General features: G+C 46.2%; 1 protein-coding gene across 1 annotated transcript; it reads right to left on the reverse strand.

Moving 5' to 3' along the window:
• NPS (neuropeptide S) lies at window positions 1-25580 on the reverse strand. Its single transcript, XM_040322113.1, has 3 exons — window positions 25306-25580; window positions 25141-25216; window positions 1-320 (listed from the first exon to the last, which is right to left on the reverse strand). Exons 1-3 carry the CDS (start codon window positions 25341-25343, stop codon window positions 141-143), a joined length of 294 nt encoding a protein of 97 aa, XP_040178047.1. The 5' UTR covers window positions 25344-25580; the 3' UTR covers window positions 1-140.
• Between the last annotated feature and the right edge of the window lie 306 nt (window positions 25581-25886).

Consider the following 25886-nt stretch of genomic DNA (forward strand, 5'->3'; position numbering starts at 1 on the left):
TTTACATTACAATCCAGTGTTTTACTTCTACTGTAGTATTAAAAGTAGCATCTTCAAATTACGCAGAATAGGTCCACTTTCAGTTCATCCATAAAATAATTCTTCCAGTGTGTGAAATGGGCCTGTGTGAGAACACTTTGTTAGGATTTTGCCCTTCTGAAGGAATTTTTTTTAAATCCCGATCCAACGCCATTCCGGAAGGACCTTTTTTTAAAAGACTTCTCCAATAGAGGCTTGAGAAAGGCGAGCTCCTCGCTTCGGTCAACTTCAACCAAGCAACTGTTGAGCAGGATGAGACAGTGGTCCGTTTTCCCAGAGGACTGGAAGAGGAGATAAGCATTGTACAAAATTGAGGAACCATACTGTATAAATAATTCATAAGCTGCAGGCAACAGGTGTAAACATTTGCCTCAGGCTGTGATTGGCTAAGTAGAACATACTTTGACTCAGTCATCTCGCATCACTTAGTTTACAGTAATATCTAACTCAATATAAAGTTGTTTAAGCATTGTGGCCGTTTAAACACTTATGCCGCGTACACACGATTGGAAATTCCGACAACAAAACTGTGGATTTTTTTCCGATGGAATGTTGGCTCAAACTTGTGTTGCATACACACGGTCACACAAATGTTGTCTGAAATTCTAAACGTCAAGAACGCGGTGATGTACAACACTACAACGAGCCGAGAAAAATTAAGTTAAATGATTCCAAGCATGCGTGGGGTTTTTGTGCGTTGGAATTGCATACAGACGATCAGAATTTCCGACGAGGACTTTTGTTGTCAGAAAATTTGAGAACCAGCTCTCAAATTTTTGTTGTCGGAAATTTCCGACAGCAAATGTCCGGTGGAGCATACACACGGTGTAAAGCTCACATCGGAATTTCCGATCGTGTGTCTACGCGGCATTAGAAATCAGGGTCTCAATACGGGCTAGGGTTAGGGCTAGGGTTGTATGCTGTTCTTGTTATGTTTTTTCTCTGTTTTTGTTGTTTGTATATAAAAGAAATAAAAAAATTATTTGATTTTAAAAAAAGAAGTCAGGGGTTACTGATATTGCACTAATTCTCTGGCACTTGTCCGATTACAGCTGAACATATGATTGAGAAAAGCAGTCATTTGAAAGACTCACCTTAAAGTGTATGTAAACCCTAAGGCCCCTTTCACACGGGGCAGGGGAGGAGCGGTGGCGGTATAGCGGCATGATTTTTAGCGCCACTATACTGTTGTATTTACCGTGATATTCGGCCGCTAGCGGTGCGGTTTTAACCCCCGCTAGCAGCCTAGAAAGGGTTAATATCGGAGAGGCACATTGCCGGCGGTATTGCCGTGGTTTCCCATTGATTTCAATGGAAAGGAGCGGTAAACACTCCGCTCCTATACCGCTCCAAAGATGCGGCTGGCAGGACTTTTGGAGCAGTCCTGCTAGCGCCAGGGCTGTCCTAATGAGAGGGCACACCTGGGCACTGCCAAGGGACCCCAGCTGCATGGGGGGCCCCTGCACTTTCCCCAAAGCAGCTGGTCCTTAACCACTTAAGCCCCGGACCAATATGCTGCTAAATGCCCAAAGGCGTTTTTACAATTCGGCACTGCGTCGCTTTAACAGACAATTGTGCGGTCGTGCGACGTGGCTCCCAAACAAAATTGACATCCTTTTTTCCCCACAAATAGAGCTTTCTTTTGGTGGTATTTGATCACCTCTGCGGTTTTTATTTTTTGCGCTATAAACAAAAATAGAGCGACAATTTTGAAAAAAATTCAATATTTTTTACTTTTTGCTATAATAAATATCCCCCAAAAACATATATAAAATTATTTTTTTTCCTCAGTTTAGGCCGATACGTATTCTTATACCTATTTTTGGTAAAAAAAAACGCAACAAGCGTTTATCGATTGGTTTGCGCAAAATTTATAGCGTTTACAAAATAGGGGATAGTTTTATATATATATTTTTTTTTTACTACTAATGGCGGCGATCAGCGATTTTTTTCATGACTGCGACATTATGGCGGACACTTCGGACAATTTTGACACATTTTTGGGACCATTGTCATTTTCACAGCAAAACATGCATTTAAATTGCATTGTTTATTGTGAAAATGACAGTTGCAGTTTGGGAGTTAACCACAGGGGGCGCTGTAGGAGTTGGGGTTCACCTAGTGTGTGTTTACAACTGTAGGGGGGTGTGGCTGTAGGTCTGACGTCATCGATCGAGTCTCCCTATAAAAGGGATCACTCGATCGATGCCGCCGCCACAGTGAAGCGCGGGGAAGCCGTGTTTACACACGGCTCTCCCCGTTCTTCAGCTCCAGGGAGCGATCGCGACGGGGCGGCTATTAACGAATAGCCGCGCCATCGTCCCGGATCGCTCCCCATGGGAATCCAACCGCCGCATGTAGCGGGGGGGTCCCGATCGGACCCCCGACCCGCGGAAAGGCGGGGACGTACCTGTACGCCCATATGCCTGTACGTGCCATTCTGTGGACGTACATATACATGCGGCGGTCGGCAAGTGGTTAAACCCACGCTGCCCCGAAATTGGGGGCCCCATGATGGCACTGAGAGTGATAGATACACAGGGGAGCCGGCAGTCTGCCTCCTACCTACTTGATGTCTGTTTACCTGCCCTTCCATCATTGTAGGGCCCCCAGAGCATTTCTTTGCCCAGAGGCCCATGATGCTATTAAGACAGCCCTGGCTAGCGCACCGCTTCAGTGTGAACGCCTTCGGGCTTTCACACTGAAGACTGCAGGGCAGGAGTTTTCCAGGCGGTATAGCGGCGCTATTTTTAGAGCTAAACCGCCTGAAAAACGAGTCAGTGTGAAAGGGGCCTAACAATGAACTTTTCTTATTGGCTCCTGTTTGGTCTGTTAAATATATCATTGTAAGTGGAACGATGCCCTGCCGATTCGGAGCAGATGACTCTTTTGTGACACTTGTGTCCATTTCATTCTTTCTTCCATCTTGTAGTGGAGAAAGAAACGTAGCTTAGCGAACCCATGTTATGTCTATTGGCAAGCGGATGTACACATATGTGCATTTGTTTAAATCATTTTTCCTCCAATCTATCGTGTTTAGGTCTGAAAAAACCCCAGAAAAGAACACACACTTTTTTCTTCATTTTTTTTTGGACCTAGACGGACTTGGAGGTAATTGACTTGTAAACCGATTCACATCCATTTATATCCACCTGCCATAGCATAGCATTGAGCATCTATTCAGATGCAGCTAAAAAACCGACAGGTTAATCTGACCAAACCTTTAGGCTTCATATAAACTACCTATATTTACCGTGGCCACGGGCAATCGCAAAAACATGCCACGATTTTTCTCTGGTCAAAACGTTCCTCTCCTGAACTTGCTTCTTCCACATTCAGGAGAGGGATGTTTAAGCCTAAAGGCGGTAGCTCCTAAACTCTGCAAAAAGCCTATGTGTACATTGAGACATAGGCTTTTATGGAGTTGATTTTTGGAGCTTTGGCAAAGAAATAAAATAAATATGCAAAAGCTCTTAAACCCAAGTTTAGGAGCTGCCAGCGTAGGCTAGTGTACATGAAGCCTAAACCCCTTTCACACGGTCGGACCGTCCAGGTCCGCCTGTCAGTTTTGTCGGCGGACCTTAACGGCCGCTCCATACATCTCTATGAAGCGTCGGATGTCAGCGGTGACATGTCTGCTGACATCCGACCTGATCCGATCCGCTCAAATCATATCAGATCGGGTGAGATCTGATGAAAATGGACATGCGGTCCGTTTTTATCAGATCTCTCCATAGGAGACAGAGAGGGACCTGTCATCCACCGGCTTAGTGGAGATCCAAGGAGAGATCTCCCGCTGAGCTGGTGGACTCCTGGCGTGAAATGGGCCTTAACCTGGCCATTCATGGATCGAAATTTGGCCAGTTTAGCAGGATCCAGAATAATTTTGATTCATGCATGACCATTCCCATTCAAGAGGAGCTGATCTAGTCATCGATTTCTCCCGAAAGGGACTATTGGTCACTATATCACTCGATTAATGTATTCTCTCATCTACATCAAATGTGTGGCTAAGGGAATCATTTTTTTTTCTTTTTAACCACTTCCCTACTGCCTATTGTCATATGACATGCGCAGGAACACTCTGTCCCTCTTGGCGGGACGTCCTCGGCTTCCCGGCGGTATAGGGGGTTGCGCGCACGTCACGTCACGCCACTTGGGAGCCAATGTGCGTGCACAGCGGCTGCGATGTCCGCCGGGCACCTGCAATTGCTGGTGACAGAACAGGAACACGGATCTGTGTGTGTAAACACAGAGATCCATATCCTGTCAGGGAAGAGGAGGCCGATCGTTTGTTCCTTGTATATAGGAATACCGATCGGTCACCTCCCCTCCTCCTACAGCATACGCACGGCTGGGATTCCCAACCAAAAGCTCCCATGGCAGTTTTCCTGTCAGGAAACCCGGTCGTGTGTAGGGGGAAAAAGTTATCAAGCAGGTTCTCTGTTTTCCCCTCAGGTTTCCCGGCGGACTTTTTTTCCCGCCGGGAATGCCGTACAGTAGGTGTGGTAACACACTTAACCCCTTGGAAGACTGCCATGAGAGCTTTTGGGCGGGAAAACCGTCCGTGTGTACGCTCCATCGCAGTTTTCCCAACCAGCTCTCTTTTTTCCCGCCAGAATTCCTGGCCGTTTTTAACCCAGCAGTTTTCCTATGGGAAACACTGCGATGTAGCATACGCACGTCTGGGATTCACAACCAAAAGCTCTCATGGCAGTTTTCCTGTCAGGAAACCCGGTCGTGTGTAGGGGGAAAAAGATATCGAGCAGGTTCTCTGTTTTCCCCCCAGGTTTCCCGGCGGGAAAAAAAGCAGCAGGAATCCCGTACGTGTGGTAACAAACTTAACCCCTTGGTCGCCCCCTAGTGTTAACTCCTTTCCTGCCAGTGACATTTATACAGTAATCAGTGCCCACTGATCACTGTATAATTGTCGCTGGTCCCAAAATAGTGTCAAAAGGGTCTGATGTGTCCGCTGCAATGTCGCAGTCACGATAAAAATCATAGATTACCGCCATTACTAGTATAAAAATAAAAAAATGACACAAATCTATCCCCTATTTTGTAGGTGCTATAACTTTTGCGCAAACCAATCAATATACACTTATTGCGATTTGATTTTTAACCAAAAATATGTAGAATATATATATATTGGCCTAAACTGAGGGGAAAAAAAGTTAGTTTTTTTTTAACAAATTGGGATATTTATAATAACAAAAAGTATTGTGTTTTTTTTCCCCAAATTTTCGCTTTTTTTTGTTTGTTTATAGAGCAAAAAATAAAAACTGCAGAGGTGATCAAATACCACCAAATGAAAGCTCTATTTGTGGGGACAATAATGATGATAATTCATTTGAGTACAGTGTTGTCATTTAAAATGTTTCACTGTCTTGAAAACTGAAAATTGGCCTGGGCAGGAAGGGGGTGAAAATGCCCTGTATTGAAGAGGTTAAATAGCCGACTCTGATAAAAAAAAAAGATCCATCTATATATATATATATATATATATATATATATATATATATATATATATATAGGTTTACTCTATACTTTGTGGAAATGTGAGTAGGGGATAAATGCAGTATTTTACCAACAGATAGCGCCCAGAAGCGATTTAGCGCCCAGAAGCGATTCAGTTCGCATGTGCCGCGCTATATAAATTTTTCATTCATTCATTCATTCAGACAATTGGGCATCCTCCCATTCACATAGCAGCCGCAACGCTTCACTTACTGATTCCCTCACCGAGGATGGCGGCAGGGCAGCCGAGACCCGAGTGATTGCTTGGCTTCGGCTGCCCGACATTGCAGGCACCATGGACAGGTAAGTGTTCTTATTAAAAGTCAGCAGCTACAGTGTTTGCAGCTGCTGACTTCCGCTTTAACCACTTGACACCCGCCCGCCGTCAAATGACGGCGGGCGGAATGCTCTGCTGTTTTGACAGGACGTCATATGACGTCCTTTTATTTTAAGCCTCTAGGGCGCGCGCGCCCGTCGCGTCACTCGAAACACAGTGCGCGTGCCCGGCGGCCAGTAACTGAGCAGGGACGTGGAGCTCTGTGTGTAAACATAGAGCTCCACGTCCTGTCAGGGAGAGAGGAGACCGATCTGTGTCCCTTGTACATAGGGACACAGATCGGTCATCTCCCCCAGTCACCCCCCACAGTTAGAACACACCCAGGATACACATTTAACCCCTTCCCCGCCCCCTAGTGGTTAACCCCTTCCCTGCCAGTCACATTTATACAGTAATCAATGCATATTTATAAATGTGAATGGTCCCAAAAATGTGTCAAAAGTGTCCGATGTGTCCGCTATAATGTCGCACTCCCGAAAAAAAAACGCAGATCGCCGCCATTCCTAGTAAAAAAATAAATAAAAAAAAATCATTATGTCCCCTATTTTGTAGGCAATATAACTTTTGCGCAAACCAGGTTATTGCGATTTTTTTTTTTTTACCAAAAATATGTACAATACGTATCGGCCTAAACTGAGAAAAAAATATATTTTTTAAAAAAAAATGGGATATTTATTATAGCAAAAAGTAAAAAATATTGGCCCAGATTCAAAGAGATTTGCTCTTTTTTTGCGGAGGCACAGGGCAACGATTTTGCCCTGCGCCCCCGCAAATTTGCGCCGCTGCCCTCGATTCACGGAGCAGTAGCTCCGTAAATTGCGAGGGCGCGCCGGCAAAATTGCCCGGCGTAAGCGCGCGCAATGTAAATGATCCCGCCGGGGGCGTGAATCATTTAAATTAGGCACGTTCCCGCGCCGATCGTAAAGCGCATGCTCCGTCGGGAAACTTTCCTGACGTGCATTGCAGCAAATGACGTCGCAAGGACGTAATTTGCTTCAAAGTGAACGTGAATGGCGTCCAGCGCCATTCACGATTCACTTACGCAAACGACGTAAAATTCGAACGTGGCGACGCGGGAACGACGGGTATCCTTAGCATTGGCTGCGCCTGCTATTAGCAGGAGCAGCCTTGCGCTAAGCACGCCGTACGGAAACGACGTAACTTGCGTACGCAGGGCCCGCGCAACAATTGTGAATCGGTGTTAGTATGCAATTTGCATACTATACGCTGATCGCAATGGGAGCGCCCCCTAGCGGTCAACGCAAGAATGCAGCCTAAAATCTGCGTGGCATAAGAGCCTTATGCCACGCAGATTTTAGGCTGCAGTCGGCGTTACGATGTTCCTGAATCAGGAGCATTCGTAACGCCAGAGCAAGTAAGCAATTGCGCTGCGTAACCTATGGTTACACAGGCGCAATTGCTTCTTGAATCTGGGCCATTGTGTTTTTTTTCAAAATTGACGCTCTTTTTTTTGTTTATAGCCCAAAAAATAAAAACCGCACAGGCGATCAAATACCACCAAAAGAAAGCTCTATTTGTGGGGAAATAAAGTACGTTGCACAACCGCGCAATTGTCCGTTAAATCGACGCATTGCCGGAAGCTAAAATCTCGTCTGGGCAGGAAGGGGGTATATGTGCACAGTAGGCAAGTGGTTAAAGCGGAGGTTCCGCCGAAATTACAATTTTTTTTTAAAAGCCAGCGGCTACAAATACTGCAGCTGCTCACTTTTAAAATATGGACACTTACCTGTCCAGTGCACAGCGATGTCGGCACGAGGCCGAGCAATCGCTCGTCCCTTGGCTGCACCCGTCGCTTCCTTGGTGAGGGAATTGTTATAGTGAAGCGTTGCGGCTTCACTGCCCGGTTCCCTACTGCGCATGCGCGAGTAGTGTGGCGCGCCATCACTGGTCCCCACTCCTTCCTGGGAACAGTGTGTTTCCCAGAAGACAGCGGGGGGGGGGGGGGCGTGACTGCCACAGGAGAGTATTCCCGGAAGTGGGTGCAAATACTTGTCCTAGACAGGTATCTGCACCCCCTCCCCCCTGAAAGGTGCCAAATGTGACACTGGAGGGGGGGGGGGAGGGATCCCGAAAAGCAGAAGTTCCATTTTTGGGTGGAACTCCGCTTTAAGTAGACACCACCGCTACAGTGATCTCCACTTGAGCGTGACTTTCCTGCCCAGCCTCTCCATCTCATCCATATAGAGAACACTTTGCATTCATTCAGAAAACACAAAGCATTCTCTGAATGGTGCCCAGCCCATTACCTTCTCCATCTTGTTCACCCAATACATACAGTTTCAGCCTTAACCACTTCCATACAGGGCACGTATACACCTTCCCGCCCAGACCAATTTTTAGCTTTCAGCGCTGTTGCACTTTGAATGACAATTGCGCGGTCATGCTACACTGTACCCAAACTAAATTCTTTATCGTACATCACGGGACACAGAGCGGCATATTCATTACTATATGGGTTATATGGAGTACCTTCAGGTGATGGACACTGGCAATCTCAAAAACAGGAAGTGCCTATCCCTATATAACCCCCTCCCATAGGAGGAGTACCTCAGTTTTTACGCCAGTGTCTTAGGTGTTGGTCATGGTTTAGCTTGCCTCCACATCCTTGGGATTAAGGTGGGCTAACCGGTTCTGTCCAAAGGCCTCAGTGCTAAAGTGGTCAGCAACCGGACCCCCAAACCATTGGGGTATAGCCCATAATGCTTTCTGTCACAGAGAGCTGGACCCTGGGCCTAGAACTTAGAAACCTTTGGGGGCCTAATGTTTCTGTTGCCAGAGTGCTATATGGGCCCAGGACAGTGGATCCTTCATAGGAACCCAGGGCCTGAAGGTCTAGACGCCCCACGGAGATGGGGGAAGATTGGACCTCTTGCTGTGCAAAGTCCTGCGGCATGGAGCAGGTAAGTGAAGGGAAACTTGCGGAACTTGGTTCGCAGCAGGTTTTTCCGGGGGGAAGGTCACAGTGGGACATGCCTATGGTTATGCGCTGCATCTGGCAAGGTGAGTCACATATCTTAGGATAGGATGACTGTATGTATATATTCCCCATAATCGTGACCTCCCTGGTAGTATTGCAACTGTGCTAGAAAGCATTGAAAAAGGGTCTTTGTGTATAGTGACAATTCTCTCTAAGAGAAGCCCCTGGGAATCTACTGAGGTTTCTTATGAAAGGGAGTGAATGCTCCTACCTGCAAGCCTGCTCAGAGAGGTCCAGGCGGTTGCTGCAGGAAAAGATGCCGCTCTGTGGATCCTGGCCTGGACGGCAGGATCAGCCTCTGACCTCCTCGTGGGCCCCCTGCCCCCCCCCGCCGGCGCGCGCGCGCGCGTCCCCGTGATATGGGCGCAATTTCGCGCCGTTTTGCTGAAGGGGAAGGGCGGGCCTGTAGGTAAAAGGAAGGGGCGGCCCTTCCAAAGGTTCCCAGCTCAGTGAAGTGTGGAACTGAGAGAGGAAGGACCAGAGCGGCAGCGTGGGGCGCCGAGGACACACAGTGGCCAAAGAAAAGTATTACAGTCTTCAAAGACTGTCTTTTACCCTAAAGATAGGGTTTCTTTTTCAGCAGTTTTTTGTTTGGCAAATACTACTAAAGGGGGACAGAATGGTTTTTCTTTCTTTGGTTTAAAAAAAAAAAAGAAAAAAGAAACAGACCAGTTAATAAGAAAGAAGGCATTTTTTCCCCAGAAGGTTTTGGGCAACAACTATTTATTTTCCCAAACACCGTTAAGTAGCGGGCGTACCTCAGTATTGTACCATGGCGTCTGGTTTAGAGGGTACAAGAGGTGGGGATTCCCCCAGAGGGTCTGAGGTCTCAGACAAAGGCATGCCGCTACTTTCCCCAGAGGGAACCTTGGTGGGACCATCGAGTTCTGGAGCTGGAGCTGGCACGGGTCAGTCCAACCCTAGGGTGGTCACGGACGAGGTACTGTCCACCTCTCTAAAGGAGATGGAAAAAAGAATGGAAAAAATGATAGCCAAGGCTATGCGGGGCAGAAAACGGAATAGATCTCCGTCGCCCGAGCGTGAACCCTCAGATGAGGAGGTCCCTTCCGCAGGGGAATGGGAAGACCTCTTGGACAAGGACCAAGTAGGTTCAGGGATCGAGGATCCGGGTACAGAGGAGTCTGGCGCAGCCTCCCAAGGGGAGAGCTGGTGGGTTCAAGTCTTAACAGACTTGGTCCATAGGACGTTCAACTTGCCAGTACCAGATCTCCAAGTATCAACGGTCTCAGCCTTGGGCTCACTAAGAGCGCCTCAAACCAATGCGGTTTTTCCGATCCATCCTCTACTAGAGGAAGTTATGTTCCAAGATTGGGCCAAGCCAGATAGAATCTTTGTACCACCAAAAAGATTCTCTGCCTTATATCCTATGGAAGAGAAATTTTCCAAGAGATGGGCAGCCCCGGCTGTAGACGCAGCCATCTCATGTGTTAACAAATCTTTAACATGCCCTGTAGAAAACATACAGGTGTTCAAGGATCCGGTTGATAAACGCTTGGAAACGCTACTTAAAACCTCCTTCACTACTGCAAGGGCAGTAGTGCAGCCAGCTGTGGCTGCAATTGGGGTTGCACAAGCATTATCGGATCAAGCTAAGCAGATGCTTAAACTTATTCCTGCCCAGCAGGCAGAAGAATTTTCGGACGTCCCTAGGGCCATACGCTTTACGGTAGATGCGATTAAGGATTCGATCCAGCAAGCGTCACGTTTATCGTTATCCTTTATCCATATGAGAAGACTCTTATGGTTAAAGAGCTGGGAGGCAGAGCCCCCATGCAAGAAGCTCCTGGTAGGGTTCCCCTTCCATGGAGGACGACTCTTCGGAGAAGACCTGGACAAATACATCCAGACCATTTCAAGCGGAAAAAGTACGCTTTTGCCCACCAAGAAGAAGTTTCGGGGGCCTGCGTTTAAACGACAGTACTCCCCTGGGCAGGGGCCCTCCAATACCAAACAGTGTCGACGGCCTCCTGCAAGATCAAATTTTAACAAGTCGCAGGGACAGGCCGGCGCAGGCAAGAAGCAGTGGTTTCGCAAGCCAGCAAAGCCAGCCCCCAAGCCGGCCTTATGAAGGGGCGCCCCCACCCTCGAAGGTGGGGGGAAGACTGCGTCTCTTTGCAGAGGTTTGGGAGGCCAGCATTCCCGACAGATGGGTACGGTCCTCTGTGGCTACAGGCTACAAACTAGACTTCCTAAAGTTTCCTCCTCCTCATTTTCAGGAGTCAAGAGTACCAAACGATCCGAAGAAGGGAGCCGCATTAATAGCGGCATTGAATCATCTACTCTCTCAGGAGGTAATAGTAGAGGTACCAGTCCAAGAACAGGGGCTAGGTTTCTACTCCAACCTATTCATCATCCCAAAGCCAACGGCGATGTCAGGCCAATTTTGGACTTAAAAATGGTAAATGCATACCTAAAGGTCCGCTCATTTCGGATGGAATCCGTGCGGTCAGCAGTTGCCGCACTTCAGAAGGACGATTTTATGGCATCCATAGACATAAAGGATGCTTACCTTCATGTTCCAGTTTACCAGCCACATCAAAGATTTCTACGCTTCTCGGTGGCTCTACGTCATTTCCAATTCATGGCGCTTCCCTTCGGGTTGGCTACGGCCCCCCGGGTGTTCACGAAGGTCCTAGCTCCAATCCTAGCCAATCTAAGGATCCAAGGGGTCACGATCCTAGCATACCTGGACGACCTCCTAATCATAGATCACTCGTCTCCTGGCTTGGAACGAGCAGTGGCCCTCACAGTTCAGTACCTCGAGAGGTTCGGCTGGGTCCTAAATCGAGAAAAATCAGCATTCCAGCCCACAAGGCAGTTGGAATATCTCGGCATGAGATTAGACACAGAACAACAGAGGGTGTTTCTGCCTCTGATAAAAGTCAAAGCCATCAAGGAATCAATCCTACTGGTTTTAAGCAAGAAGGAACCAACTGTTCGCCTATGTATGCGGTTACTAGGCAAGATGGTGGCCACATTCGAAGCGGTACCGTACGCCCAGAGCCACACTCGCATCCTGCAGGCAGCCATCCTGTCAGCATGGAGCAGGAGGCCACAGGCCTTAGATATCCCTTTGCCGCTCTCATCAAGAGTCCGACAAAGTCTATGTTGGTGGTTAGACCCTCAGAATCTACTGAAGGGGAAGTCTTTCAGCCCAGTGGCTTGGAAGATAGTAACCACAGACGCCAGCCTGACAGGCTGACAGGATGGTTGCACTCGCCAAGGCACTTGGGCAAAGCCAGAGAAGCAGTTGCCCATCAACATCTTGGAGCTCAGAGCTGCTCGACTAGCCCTCAGGGCTTGGACGTCCAAGTTGCAGGGGTTCCCGGTGAGAATTAAATCGGACAATGCCACGGCAGTGGCATACATAAATCACCAAGGGGGAACCAAGAGTCAAGCCGCTCAGAGAGAGGTGAGCTTGATTCTCCTATGGGCAGAAGCTCATGTGCCCTGCATATCGGCAATATTCATTCCAGGAGTGGACAACCTTCAGGCGGACTTTTTAAGTCGCCAGACTCTGTTGCCGGGGGAATGGTCTCTACATCCACAGGTCTTTCAGACACTCTGCCAGAGATGGGGAGTGCCGGACGTGGACGTCATGGCATCAAGACTCAACAAGAAGCTAGACAGGTTCATATCCCGCTCAAGGGATCCGATGGCCTGCGGAACCGATGCACTGGTTTGCCCTTGGCATCAGTTCAAACTACTTTATGCTTTTCCCCCGCTCCAGTTACTACCCCGCCTACTGCGCAGGATCAGGGTGGAGCACATACCAGTCATCCTGGTAGCTCCATCATGACCCAGAAGGGCATGGTATTCACTAATCCTAAAGATGGTAGTGGGAGACCCTTGGACTCTTCCTCTACGGCCAGACCTGCTATCGCAAGGTCCGATCCTCCACCCTGCCTTACGGCATCTAAATTTGACGGCCTGGGAGCTGAATCCCTGATTCTCAGGGGTAGAGGTCTGTCTCAGAAAGTAATCTCTACCCTAATCAGAGCCAGGAAACCGGTCTCTAGGGTGATTTATTACAGAGTCTGGAAGGCCTATGTAGGCTGGTGTGAGTCCAAGCGATGGCTTTCTCGCAAGTTTACCATCGATAGAGTATTACGTTTTCTCCAGCTAGGAGTGGATAAAGGACTGGCATTAAGCACAATCAAAGGACAGATTTCAGCTTTGTCAGTGTGGTTTCAGCGGCCGCTGGCCACCCACTCGCTAGTTAAGACCTTCCTTCAAGGGGTCTTACGTATTAATCCTCCAGTTAAATCCCCGCTTTGTCCGTGGGATTTAAATCTTGTTCTGTCAAGTTTACAGAAACAACCTTTTGAGCCGTTGGCTGAAATTCCTTTGGTTTTACTGACAAGGAAGTTAGTATTTTTGGTCGCCATAGTTTCCGCCAGAAGAGTATCGGAACTGGCAGCCTTATCCTGTAAGGAACCATATCTTATTTTTCATAAGGACAAGGTCGTTCTCCGCCCTCATCCTTCCTTCCTACCGAAGGTTATATCCAGTTTTCATCTAAACCAGGATTTGGTATTACCATCCTTCTTTCCTAAACCTACTTCCAGAAAGGAAGGGTTGCTGCATACCTTGGATATTGTCAGGGCCATGAAGGCCTATCTTAAAGCTACAGAGAAGATCCGGAAAACAGATGTGTTGTTCATTTTACCGGATGGGCCCAAGAAGGGGCAGGCAGCTGCAAAATCCACCATCTCGAGGTGGATTAAACAGTTAATCACTCAGGCCACGGCTTGAAAGGGTTGCCTCCTCCGTTATCATTAAAGGCTCATTCTACTAGGGCCATGGGCGCCTCCTGGGCAGCACACCACCAGATCTCTATGGCTCAAGTTTGCAAGGCGGCAACCTGGTCTTCTGTCCACACGTTTACAAAATTCTACCAGTTGGACGTAAGAAGGAATACTGATACAGCCTTTGGGCAGGCAGTGCTGCAGGCTGCAGTTTGAGACCCTCGGATTCCGGGGGCTCCCTTTTGAGTTAAATTAAAAATTATTTTTTCTCAACTAAGTTGGATTTATTATGATTTGAGTATATCTCTAAATTAAATCCTTTTGTCTTAGGAAGATGTTCTCCCTCCCCTCATTGTAAGCATTGCTTTGGGACATCCCATATAGTAATGAATATGCCGCTCTGTGTCCCGTGATGTACGATAAAGAAAAAGAGATTTTTAATACAGCTTACCTGTAAAATCTTTTTCTTGGAGTACATCACGGGACACAGAGCTCCCACCCCTCTTTTGGGGACCATTTTGGGAGGCATACTGCTTGCTACAAAACTGAGGTACTCCTCCTATGGGAGGGGGTTATATAGGGAGGGGCACTTCCTGTTTTTGAGATTGCCAGTGTCCATCACCTGAAGGTACTCCATATAACCCATATAGTTATGAATATGCCGCTCTGTGTCCCGTGATGTACTCCAAGAAAAAGATTTTACAGGTAAGCTGTATTAAAAATCTATTTTTTATCATTTTGTACCCACAAATAGAGCTTTCTTTTGGTGGTATTTGATCACATCTGGGATATTTATTTTCTAAAAAAAAAATTAAAAAATGACCGAAAATGTAGAAAAAAAAAAGTATTTTTTTGTTTGTTATAAAACATTGTAAATAAGTACGTTTTCTCCTTCACTGATGGGCACTGATGGTACTGCACTGACGGGCACTGATAAGGCGGCACTGATGGGCACCGATGATGTGGCACTGATGTGGTGGCATTGATGGGCACTAATATGCAGCACTGATGGGCGGCACGGATGGGCACGGATAGGTGGCACAGACGGGCACGGATAGATGGCACGGACGAGCACGGATTGGCGGCACGGACAGGCACGGATAGGCACTGATAGGCGGCATGGATGGGCACTGATAGGCGGCATGGATGGGCACTGATAGGTGGCACGGATGGGCATAGATGGGCACTATTGTATGTGTTGTACTAATGGATGCCAATCAGTGCCAAACAATGCCTGCCAATCAGTGATGCCCATTGTGGGCACTGCTTGGCATCCATTGCGGCACTGATTGGCATCCATTTTGTGTGTCCTCCTCATCCCTGGTGGTCTAGGGTGGCATCCTTTTTATTTTATTTTATTTTTTTACACTGGTGGTCTATATGGCCATCCCTGGTGGTCCAGTGGGCATCCCTGGTGGTCCAGTGGGCATCCTCGGGGGGGGGGGCTGTGCTGATGATCGATCAGCACAAACCCCCCCCTGACAGACGCGAGTGAGGAAAAGCCGATTACCGGCTTTTCCTATTTACATCGTGATCAGCCGTGATTGGACACGGCTGATCACGTGGTAAAGAGTCTCTGTAAAGAGTCTCTTGATCGGTGTTGCGGGGTGTCAGAATGACACCCTGCAACAACGATCGCCGCGAAGCGCGCCCCCGGGGGCGCGCAGCGGCTCAGAATCCTGAGGACGTCCAGTCAGGATTCTACAACCACTTTGCCGACGTCAATATTTCATTGGCGGGCGGCAAGTGGTTAATCAACAAAAGTTTCTTGTGAACCCCCTTTAACAATCACTTCTGCTACTGTAGCTATTAATCCTTGTGCTCCAAATGACACACCAGCAAATTTCAGTAAATCAGCCGGACCTGGTCTTTTGAAACAGACCTTGGCATGGGGTGATAGATGGCGATAGGGTGAAACAGGGTGATAGCATGGGGTGATAGATGGCAGACTTCATTTCATTTGTCCTGATGCAAGCAATTAAGCCTAGCTTAGTGAAAGACCCATTTGTATGTGATATTTTAGCACATTGACTTTTACCGCACAGTGCACGTTGTTTCATGATTAATACATTCAACCTTTTCCTACCTGGAAATGATGGTCGGAGAAAGTGTATTAAAAGACAGTACTGTTGATACAGATAGATGATGGAAAGTAGGGAACGCATCTGTCCATCCAACTAACTTATAAAATTCCACTTAAAACTTATATTTTAGGTTTGGATGGGTTCCATGTTCACTGCCAATGGGGAGATTTTCTTTAACTCCCACAAGAACATAATAAAAAAAAAATAGGATTTTTTGTACTCACCGTAAAATCCTTTTCTCTGTCGTCCATTGACGGACACAGCTCCTTAAATCTTGACATGTGGGTTAAAGCGGTGGTTCACCCTCCATAGCAACATTTTAGCATAAAATTAGGCATAGTAGCGCGAGCTACAGTATGCCTGTCTTGATTTTTTTAGTCCGGTACTCACAGTGCAATCGTACATTGAAGATTCCGACTCCCCGCGGGGAATGGGCGTTCCTATCCAGACGGAGGATGATTGACGGCCGGCTCTGGCACGTCACGCTCCCCGAAGACAGCCGGAGTAGGTCTCGGCTCTTCACGGCGCTATACGGCGCCTGCGCACAGACTATGCGCAGGCGCCGTGAAGAGCCAAGCCTATTTCGGCTATTTCCGGAGAAGCGTGACGTGCCAGAGCCGGCCGTCAATCATCCTCCGTCTGGATAGGAACGCCCATTCCCCGCGGGGAGTCGGTATCTTCAATGTACGATTGCACTGTGAGTACCGGACTAAAAAAATCAAGACCGGCATACTGTAGCTCGCGCTACTATGCCTAATTTTATGCTAGAAGAAAAAAAAAGTTTTTTTTTGTTTATAGGGTGAACCCCCGCTTTAAGTTCCTGTTCATAGGAGAGGAGTCCTCTCCTATGAACAGGAAAATAACCCACATGTCAAGATTAAGGATGAGCTCCAGTGTGTTCGCATAGTACACGTGCAGAGCCCGCCAGGAAGTCTTCACGGCGCTGCGCTAATCACAGCCAGGGAGACATTGCCCCGATGCTCGGCGGCAGAGATCGGGAAATGTCTCCCTGGCTGTGATTAGCGCAGCGCCGTGCAGACTTCCTGTCGGGCTCTGCACGTGTACTATGCGAACACGCTGGAGCTCATCCTTAGTCAAGATTTAGGGAGCCGTGTCCGTCCATGGACGAAAAGGGAAAAATCTTTTTTTTTTTTTGGTAGCTGGACAGTTCAACAATATGATTACAGTGGAAACTTGGTTTCCGAGTAACGCGGTTAACGATCATTTTGAAAGACGAGCAACTTTAAAAAAAATCAGACTGTTGTCTCGCAAAACTAGAATTCAAGCTAGTGAGGTGTGCAGTACCGCATTTGGCCAGAGGTGCGGGGGCGCCGATGACACTCGGAACGGTTCAGGTGGGTTTCCGAGGTCAGCCGAAGGTATCCCCAAGCATTTCCGAGGCTCTTCAGCACCCCCCCCACCTCTGGCCACATGCGGTATTGCATGCTATTGAAGTCAATTACATAGGGGAGAGCGGAGAAAAGACAGGGCGGTCCCTGCACAGTGTCATCCACCGGCTCAGAAGGGATCAACGGAGCGATCCCCGCTGAGCTTACGGAGCATACGTAGGCGGATCATTACCCCGTGTGAAAGGGGCCTTAAGCTTTGAGTTTTTTTTTTTTTTTTTTAAATGACAAACATGATGTCATACTTACCTCCACTGTGCAGTTCGTTTTGCACAGAATGTCTCCAATCCAGGGCAGGATTGGGCTAATTTTAAACTTGCACCAAGGTATATAGATAGGATGATACAGTGTAGGAAGGTCAACGGGCAAAGAGGGATTCAATAGGAGACAGAACTCCGGAGATAGGGGAGGGTGGGAGGGCGGGATCAAGGGTTGGGGGGGGCTTGAGGGTGGGATAAGGGTTTGTTCGGCTAGGGGACACTAATGTATCTATTCACGTATTTAAGAATTTTGCTTTTCTTTATCTCCTTTTGTATATTTATTGACATATATTAAAAAAAAAAAAAAATAAGAGAAAGAAATTTCCAACCATGATGCGAACAAAGGAGACTGCAAATTGAACGCTAAAGTGATTGAGTATCCTGATAGTTCTCTGAGGCGGAAAGCAAGAAAAAAAAAAAAAAAAGAATGTCTCCAATCCTCGTCTTCTGGGGTGCTACGGCGGCTCCTCTCCGCATTAGATAACCCCCTCTGGAAAGGTCTCTCCCGAGGTGGTTACCTTGCGGGCGCGCTCCGGTGTCATACACTCAGCGTCCATAGACCGCGTCATTGGATTTGATTGACAGCAGCCGGAGACAGTGACTGCGATACTATCAGTCTATCCAATGAAGAGCCGAGAAGCCATGGAGAGAGCAACGCAGGATCGTGCCCACAGAAATTTGGGGCTCAGGTAAGTAAAACGGGGGGAGGGGGGCTGGGGGGCCGGACACTGCAAGGTGTTTTTTCACCTTAACCTCCCTGGCAGTATGCCTGAGTGTGGCTCGGGGTGAATTTTTCATACCAAAAGCGGTAACCCCCGAGCCACACTCGGGATTGCATTGCAGGATACATGTAGAGCAGGGGTCTCCAAAATTTGCAAAGAAAGGGCCAGTTTACTGTCCTTCAGGCATTAGGGGGGGCCGGAGTGTGGCCAGTGAAAGTAGAAAATGTCCCAGCATCAGTGGGGGTAAACCGTGTCCCATCATTGGTTTTTGTGGAAGGAATAGTGCCCCATTGATGGTGTCAGTGGGAGGAATGGTGCCCTATTGATGGTGTCAGTGGGAGGATGGTGCCTCATTGATGGTGTCAGTGGGAGGAATGGTGACCCATCATTGGCATCAGTGGGAGGAATGGTGCCACGTTGAGTGTCTGTGGGAGAAATGATGACCCATCATTGGTGTCAGTGGGAGGAATAGTGTCCCATTGATGTGTCAGTGGGAGGAATCGTGTCCTATTGATGTGTAAGTGGGAGGAATGGTGCTGCATCATTGGTGTCAGGGGGGGGAATGGTGCCCCATTGATGGTGTCGGTGGGAGGATGGTGCAACACCAGGAGTCCATGGGAGGAATAGTGCCTCATTCTTGGTATGAGTGGGAGAAATAATGAATAATGCACCATTAAATGGTGTCAGTGGGGGGAATAGTGCCTCATTCTTGGTATGAGTGGGAGGAATAATGAATAATGCCCCATTGATTGGTGTCAGTGGGGGGAATAGTGCCTCATTCTTGGTATGAGTGGGAGGAATAAAGCCCCATTGATGGTGTCAGTGGGAGGAATGGTGTTCGTTGAAAGAAAAGTGTCCCAAGGGCCGGATAAAGGCAAGCAAAGGGCCACATCTGGCCCCTGGGCCACAGTTTGGAGACCTCTGATGTAGAGGTTACTTGCATTGTCCCCTGGATCCTGCGATGTCTCCCCGCTGTGATCTGCGATCCTCCGTGTCTCGCTCGATTCACAGTGCCGAGCTCCGTTTCCTGCGTGTGTTTTGCGACGCACGGGGACGGAGTTCGGCGCCAAATTAAAAAGTAAAAAACACAGTATATATACAGTATACTCTGTAATCTTAGGCCCCATACAACGAGAGGATTTATCCGCGAATACGGTCCAGCGGACCGTTTCCGCGGATAAATCCTCTTGAGGATTTCAGCGGATTTCCATGCGATGGAGTGTACTCACCATCGCATTGAAATCCGCGCCGAAATCTTCTGGCGATGACGTGTCGCGCCGTCGCCGCGATTATGACGCGGCGACGTGCGCGACGCTGTCATATAAGGAATTCCACGCATGCGTCGAATCATTACGACGCATGCGGGGGATCCCTTCGGACGGATGGATCCGGTGAGTCTATACAGACCAGCGGATCCATCCGTTGGGATGGATTCCAGCGGAAAGATTTGTTTAGCATGTCAGCAAATATTTATCTGCTGGAATCCATCCCAGGGGAGATATATCCGCGGAAACAGATCCGCTGGAGTGTACACACCATAGGATCTATCCGCAGAAACCCATTCGCTGGGATTTTTCAGCGGATGGATTCTATCGTGTGTATGGGGCCTAACAGATTGTATACAGTACTGTATCAAATAAGTACACACCCCCTTTGTCCCTAGTGGTCTGTCCAGTGTCCTGCATGCACTTTTATACAATAAAAACGGTACTTTCTGCCTGAAAACTGTAGATTGTCCATAGCAACCAAAAAGTGTCCCTTTACGTCAAAAGTGCTTTTAGAGCAGCTAGAAAACAGGCACACGGATAACAATAAAAACCGAATAAAACTCTCAGCCCTTTCCATTCTATTCAACACTATAAAATGTTTTGACTGCAGTTGTGCTGTAAAATTCTTATTTTTTTTAAATACTTTTTATTTCATGAATCTGCATTGACAAACGTAATAATATCACATTTCGTTTTACAATTCATTTGTTTCCTCATATTAACCACTTCATTACCCGGCTATTGTAACATGACGTCCGCATCCTGGGCAGGAGCGTCATATGACGTCCTGGGCTTCCTGGCCGTCTAGGGGGCGTGCGTGCCCCACCACGTTGCTCTGGACCCGGTGTGCGTGCCCGGCAGTCGCGATGTCCGCTGGGCACCCGCGATTGCCCGTGAACACAGCAGGACCATGGATTTGTGTGTGTAAACACACAGATCCACGTCTTGTCAGGTGTGAGGAGACCGATGTGTGTTCCCAGTACAGAGGAACACTGATCGGTCTCCTCCCCTTGTGAGTCCCCTTACAGTTAGAATCACTGCCTAGGAAACATAATTAACCCCTCAAATGCCCCCTAGTGTTAACCCCTTCCCTGCCAGTCACATTTATACAGTAATCAATGCATTTTTATAGCACTGATCGCTGTATAAATGTGAATGATCCCAAAAATGTGTCAAAAGTGTCCGCCGCAATGTCACAGTCATAAAAAAAAAAAATCTCAGATCGCCGCCATTACTATTAAAAAAAGAATTGTCATAAAATCTATCCTGTATTTTGTAGAGGCTATAACTTTTGCGCAAACCAATTAATATATACGCTTATTGCGATTTTTTTTATTTCGTACCAAAAATGTGTAGAAGAATACATATCGGCCTAATTTGAGGAAAAAATTCATTTTTTTTAATAAAAAAATTTGGGATATTTATTATAGCAAAAAGTAAAAAATATAGTTATTTTTTTTCAAAATTGCCGCTCTTCTTTTGTTTATAGCGCAAAAAAATTAAAAACGCAGGGGTGATCAAATACCACCAAAGGAAGCTCTATTTGTGGGGGAAAAAAGGCATAAAAATTTCATTTGGGTACAGTGTCGCACGACCTCGCAATTGTCATTCAAAGTGCGACAGCGCTGAAAACGTAAAAATTAGTCTGGGCAGGACAGGGGTGAAAATGCCGGTATTGAAGCGGTTAATCAATGCATTCCATAACAGACAAACCAAACACATTATATTTCCTCCCAGACTGCAAAAAAAGAAAAAAGGGACTAAAAGAAAAAAAATTCTTAGTTATATATTAAATATTTTTTTCCTAATAAACTAGTTCAGATCCCACAAGCGTTTTTTTTTTTTTTTTTCTAATCTAAATGCATCAATTTGACCTAAAACTTGTTTTATTGCTTACAAGCATGTTTTTTTTTTTTATTTCTACTAAAAAATAAATAAATGGAAACTTAGAACCTTTTGAACCGCTTTAGATTTGAGTGGAAATGACACAATAAGATTTTCAATGAATAGGATGTCAAAAAATAAAAATAAGAAGACAGGCGTGATCAAAGGGAAAAAAAAAAAAAACGGTAAGAGTGTTCAAATGGCGTAACATTTCCAAAATACTACCGACAGGATCTGCCCTGGTCACTCAATAAGTGTGTAAGTAATAATGATTCTGTATCTTATTTAAAGCGGAGGTTCACCCTAAAAAACATCTATGTACCATCCCATCCAGCATACTTGCGTCAGCTATAGTATGTTTTATTTATTTTATTTTTTTGCGCTGTATTTACTGTTTAACTGTTTAACCACTTGACGACCGCCGCATGTATATGTACGTCCACAGAATGGCGCGTACAGGCATATGGGCGTACATGTACGTCCCTGCCTTTCCGCGGGTCGGGGGTCCGATCGGGACCCCCCCGCTACATGCGGCGATCGGCTTCCCGCGGGGAGCGATCCGGGACGACGGCGCGGCTATTCGTTAATAGCCGCCCCGTCGCGTTCGCTCCCCGGAGCTGAAGAACAGGGAGAGCCGTATGTAAACACGGCTTCCCCGTGCTTTACTGTGCTTTACTGTGCTGGCTGCATCGATCGAGTGATCCCTTTTATAGGGAGACTCGATCGATGACATCAGACACACCCCCCTACAGTTGTAAACACACACTAGGTGAACCCTAACTCCTACAGCGCCCCCTGTGGTTAACTCCCAAACTGCAACTGTCATTTTCACAATAAACAATGCAATTTGAATGCATTTTTTGCTGTGAATGTGTCAAAATTGTCCGAAGTGTCCGCCATAATGTCGCAGTCAAAATATCTATCCCCTATTTTGTAAACGCTATAAATTTTGCGCAAACCAATCGATAAACGCTTATTGCGATTTTTTTAACCAAAAATAGGTAGAAGAATACGTATCGGCCTAAACTGAGGGGGAAAAAAAAATGTTATATATGTTTTTGGGGGATATTTATTATAGCAAAAAGTAAAAAATATTGATTTTTTTTCAAAATTGTCGCTCTCTTTATGTTTATAGCGCAAAAAATAAAAACCGCAGAGGTGATCAAATACCACCAAAAGAAAGCTCTATTTGTGGGGAAAAAAAGGACGTCAATTTTGTTCGGGAACCACGTCGCACGACCGCGCAATTGTCTGTTAAAGCGACGCAGTGCTGAATTGTAAAAACGCCTTTGGGCATTTAGCAGCATATTGGTCCGGGGCTTAAGTGGTTAATCGCTCAGTTTCATTTCAGACTCCCGCGGGGAGTAGGCGTTCGTATGAAGAGGGGAACATGATTGACGTCCGGCTATGGCGCGTCACGCGTTCTGAAAATAGCCGGAGTAGAACTCGGCTCTTCACGGCGCTATACGGTGCCTGCGCACAGACTAGGAGCTGACTGCGCAGGCGCCGTATATATCCGAGTCCTATTTCGGCTATTTTCGGAACGCGCGACGTGCCATAGCCGGACGTCAATCATGTTCCCCTTTTCATACGAACGCCTATTTCCCTGCCGGAGTCTGAAACGAAACTGAGAGATTAAACGGTAAATACAGCGGCGGAAAAAAAAACAACATACTATAGCTGACGCAAGTATGCTGGATGGGATGGTACATAACAAAAAAAAGAAAAGTTTTAGGGTGAACCTCCGCTTTAACAATATGTAGATATATTGATATACTGTATAGATGGATGTGAATCCAAAATCCACAGCGTTTTTTAAAGTCTTCCAATAGTCAGTGTAAATTCCACCTCCCTAATCAGTCAAAACCCCATCCGATTTTGTCAGCCACAACCCATCACTGTCCGGCTTAAACAGATGATTGGTATAGGAATTGTGAGAAATAAATGCAGGGCATCAAATCTTGTCATAATTTGCTACAAAAATGTCAGTAGCTTATTTTGTTTGTCTTTTATTATTGATTCTGAGTTCAGCATCTTAATATGTTGCTAAGGGAACATACCCTGATTACATTACAAGAAGATGCTTAAATACTAGGATGCTGGAACAAAAAAAAAATAAGTAAAAATAATCCCTTTGCTGTCCTCCAGTAAAGAATGTAAAACATCATGTTCAATTATTGTCGCAAATGCTTCCGAAATTTATTTCATAAGCAAACAATGTATAATAATTCTAAATCCCCTGCCCTTTGTGGTAACGGGTTCTCCTAAATCACTGACAATTCCTATTTCAACCAAGACCACTTACCGTATATACCCGAATATAAGCTGAGGCACCTAATTTTACCACAAAAAACTGGGATAATGTATTGACTCGAGTATAAGCCTAGGGTGTCCATCTGCTTGCCTCACTGTGCCCATGCCCCACTGTGCCTATGACTAGACTGACATTTAACATGGGAGTCTATGGAAGGGGTGCCCAGCTTTGAAAAATCGGTGCTCCCCTGCCGTAGGTCCTCCGGACAACAAACTTTGCACACTTGTAGAGGAGTGGGCAGGGGCGGACTGACCATTGAGGCACTCGGGCACTACCTGAGGGCCCCATGCCACTAGGGGGCCCCATCAGGGTTACCAGGCTCAGTAAAACCAGGGACAGTATGTAAAAATCAGGTTTTTTTTTTTACATCTGTCCCTGATATGTCCGAAAACGACATGCTTTTGATATGAAAATCCTGAGATTTTAGCTGCCCCACCTCTGCACTGCCTCCTGGCGTGGTGGTCATCTGTAAGCCCAGGGGCCCCATAATCTTCTATTGCCCCGGGACCCCATGAGTTGTCAGTCCGCCCCTGGGAGTGGGGCTACATGTGTGCCAAGTTTGGGGTCGCCGACCGGTACAGAGTCAGCAAAATCCGGGAGATCAGGTGCAAAAAGGTGACTCGATTTATAATCCCAGGCGTATATTTTCAGCACGATAAAATGTGCCCGAAAAACTCGGCTTATACTCGAGTATATACGGTATTTGCACCTTTTCTGGTAAATATAACATTCTATGGGCAAGTGGCAAATTCAATATCTTTTGTAATTAGTTTTCATTACCTATTGTTTCCATAATGCTTGTGCAGGCTCCTGAGGTACCCATTGCTTCCAGCTGGAATTGTTGATTGTAGAAGTGAGTAAACTGTAGACGCAAGAAATCCTGTGACTACATAATATTCCATAGTCACCTCCAGATTGGTGTAAACTGCTGTATCCACAGACATCCCTTCAATATGTACAAACCCTTGACCACAATAGGTACTTTAGGAGCCTGCATGCAAGTGTATTTAATCTGTAATAAGTATATTAACTCTACACAGGACGAATTATATATATATATATATATATATATATATATATATATATATATATATATATATTATACACAGAGCTTTTTTTCTCAAAAATAGGTGCAGGAACTCAACCACGACCCCGTTCAGATTTCACAAACAGTAGAAGGGTCTTAAAGGGGCATTAAATACCAGGATTGCATTACATACAGAGTGCAGAGTTCAGGGGGTTACACACAGAGTGCAGAGCTGTCATTTGTAAACACAGAAGTGATTGTGGTGAGCAGGCACAAAGGTGGTGAAACTGAGTTCCCCCAAGTTCCCCCTGAAAAAAAGCCCTGTATATATATATATATATATATATATATATATATATATATATATATATATATATATATATATATATTTATATATATATATATATATATATATATATATATATATATATATATATATATATATATATATATATATATATATATATATATATATATATACACAGCAAAATTGACAGTACCTGTTTGACACTTACCAGAGTCAGCCCAGGCCGATACCAGAGATGCATTGCAGATATCCAGAAGATGAGCACAAAATGGAATTTGGCTATACTGTGACACAAAGAACATACAAAGAAATGAATATACCTACCGCAATGAGTTTTAAATGCCGTACATCACATTGATTTTATATTCCTTACCTGCTCAGCTGTCTTCCTTCCATAGTGACAACAGGCATTCGAATCCTCTAAATGTCCTCACACTTAGGGAGCATTTTATACTCTCTGCCTGGGTCAGGGTAGCACACTGTAGCACGTCTCATTGATGATGAGGTGGCCTTTAATGAATGTTAAATTGCGTAAATGAGACCAAATTCACAACTTTTCTCCAGGAGAGGAAAACTTGACTTGGATCAACTTGTGGCCTTTCAGGAACGGACACATGTCAAGCTGCCATTGCAAAAATAGTTCAACAAAGACCCAAGTACTGGAGATGAACTGATATTTTCCTGCTAAACCTGACGTGGCAAAGTACAACTCAACACGTCAAGTCTGTAAATGTCAACTGAGTAACTAGTATCGTCACTTCTCTGCGTACCTCTGGCAACCCTGACACGAGGTTGCCTTAATATTTTGCCGTTCTGGGCTTGATTTTTGAGAAAACGTAGTCCAATGAACTTGGTTCCTGCTTAGGCAATATTGAAAACCTAAGCCAAGTTAGAATTAATTAATTTGTTAAACACTATCGTAGCTGTGTTTTTTTTTTTTTATTATCTGTGTAT

The sequence above is a fragment of the Rana temporaria genome, chromosome 8 (genome assembly GCF_905171775.1).
Source record: "Rana temporaria chromosome 8, aRanTem1.1, whole genome shotgun sequence".
In the NCBI taxonomy this organism is placed as follows: domain Eukaryota; kingdom Metazoa; phylum Chordata; class Amphibia; order Anura; family Ranidae; genus Rana; species Rana temporaria.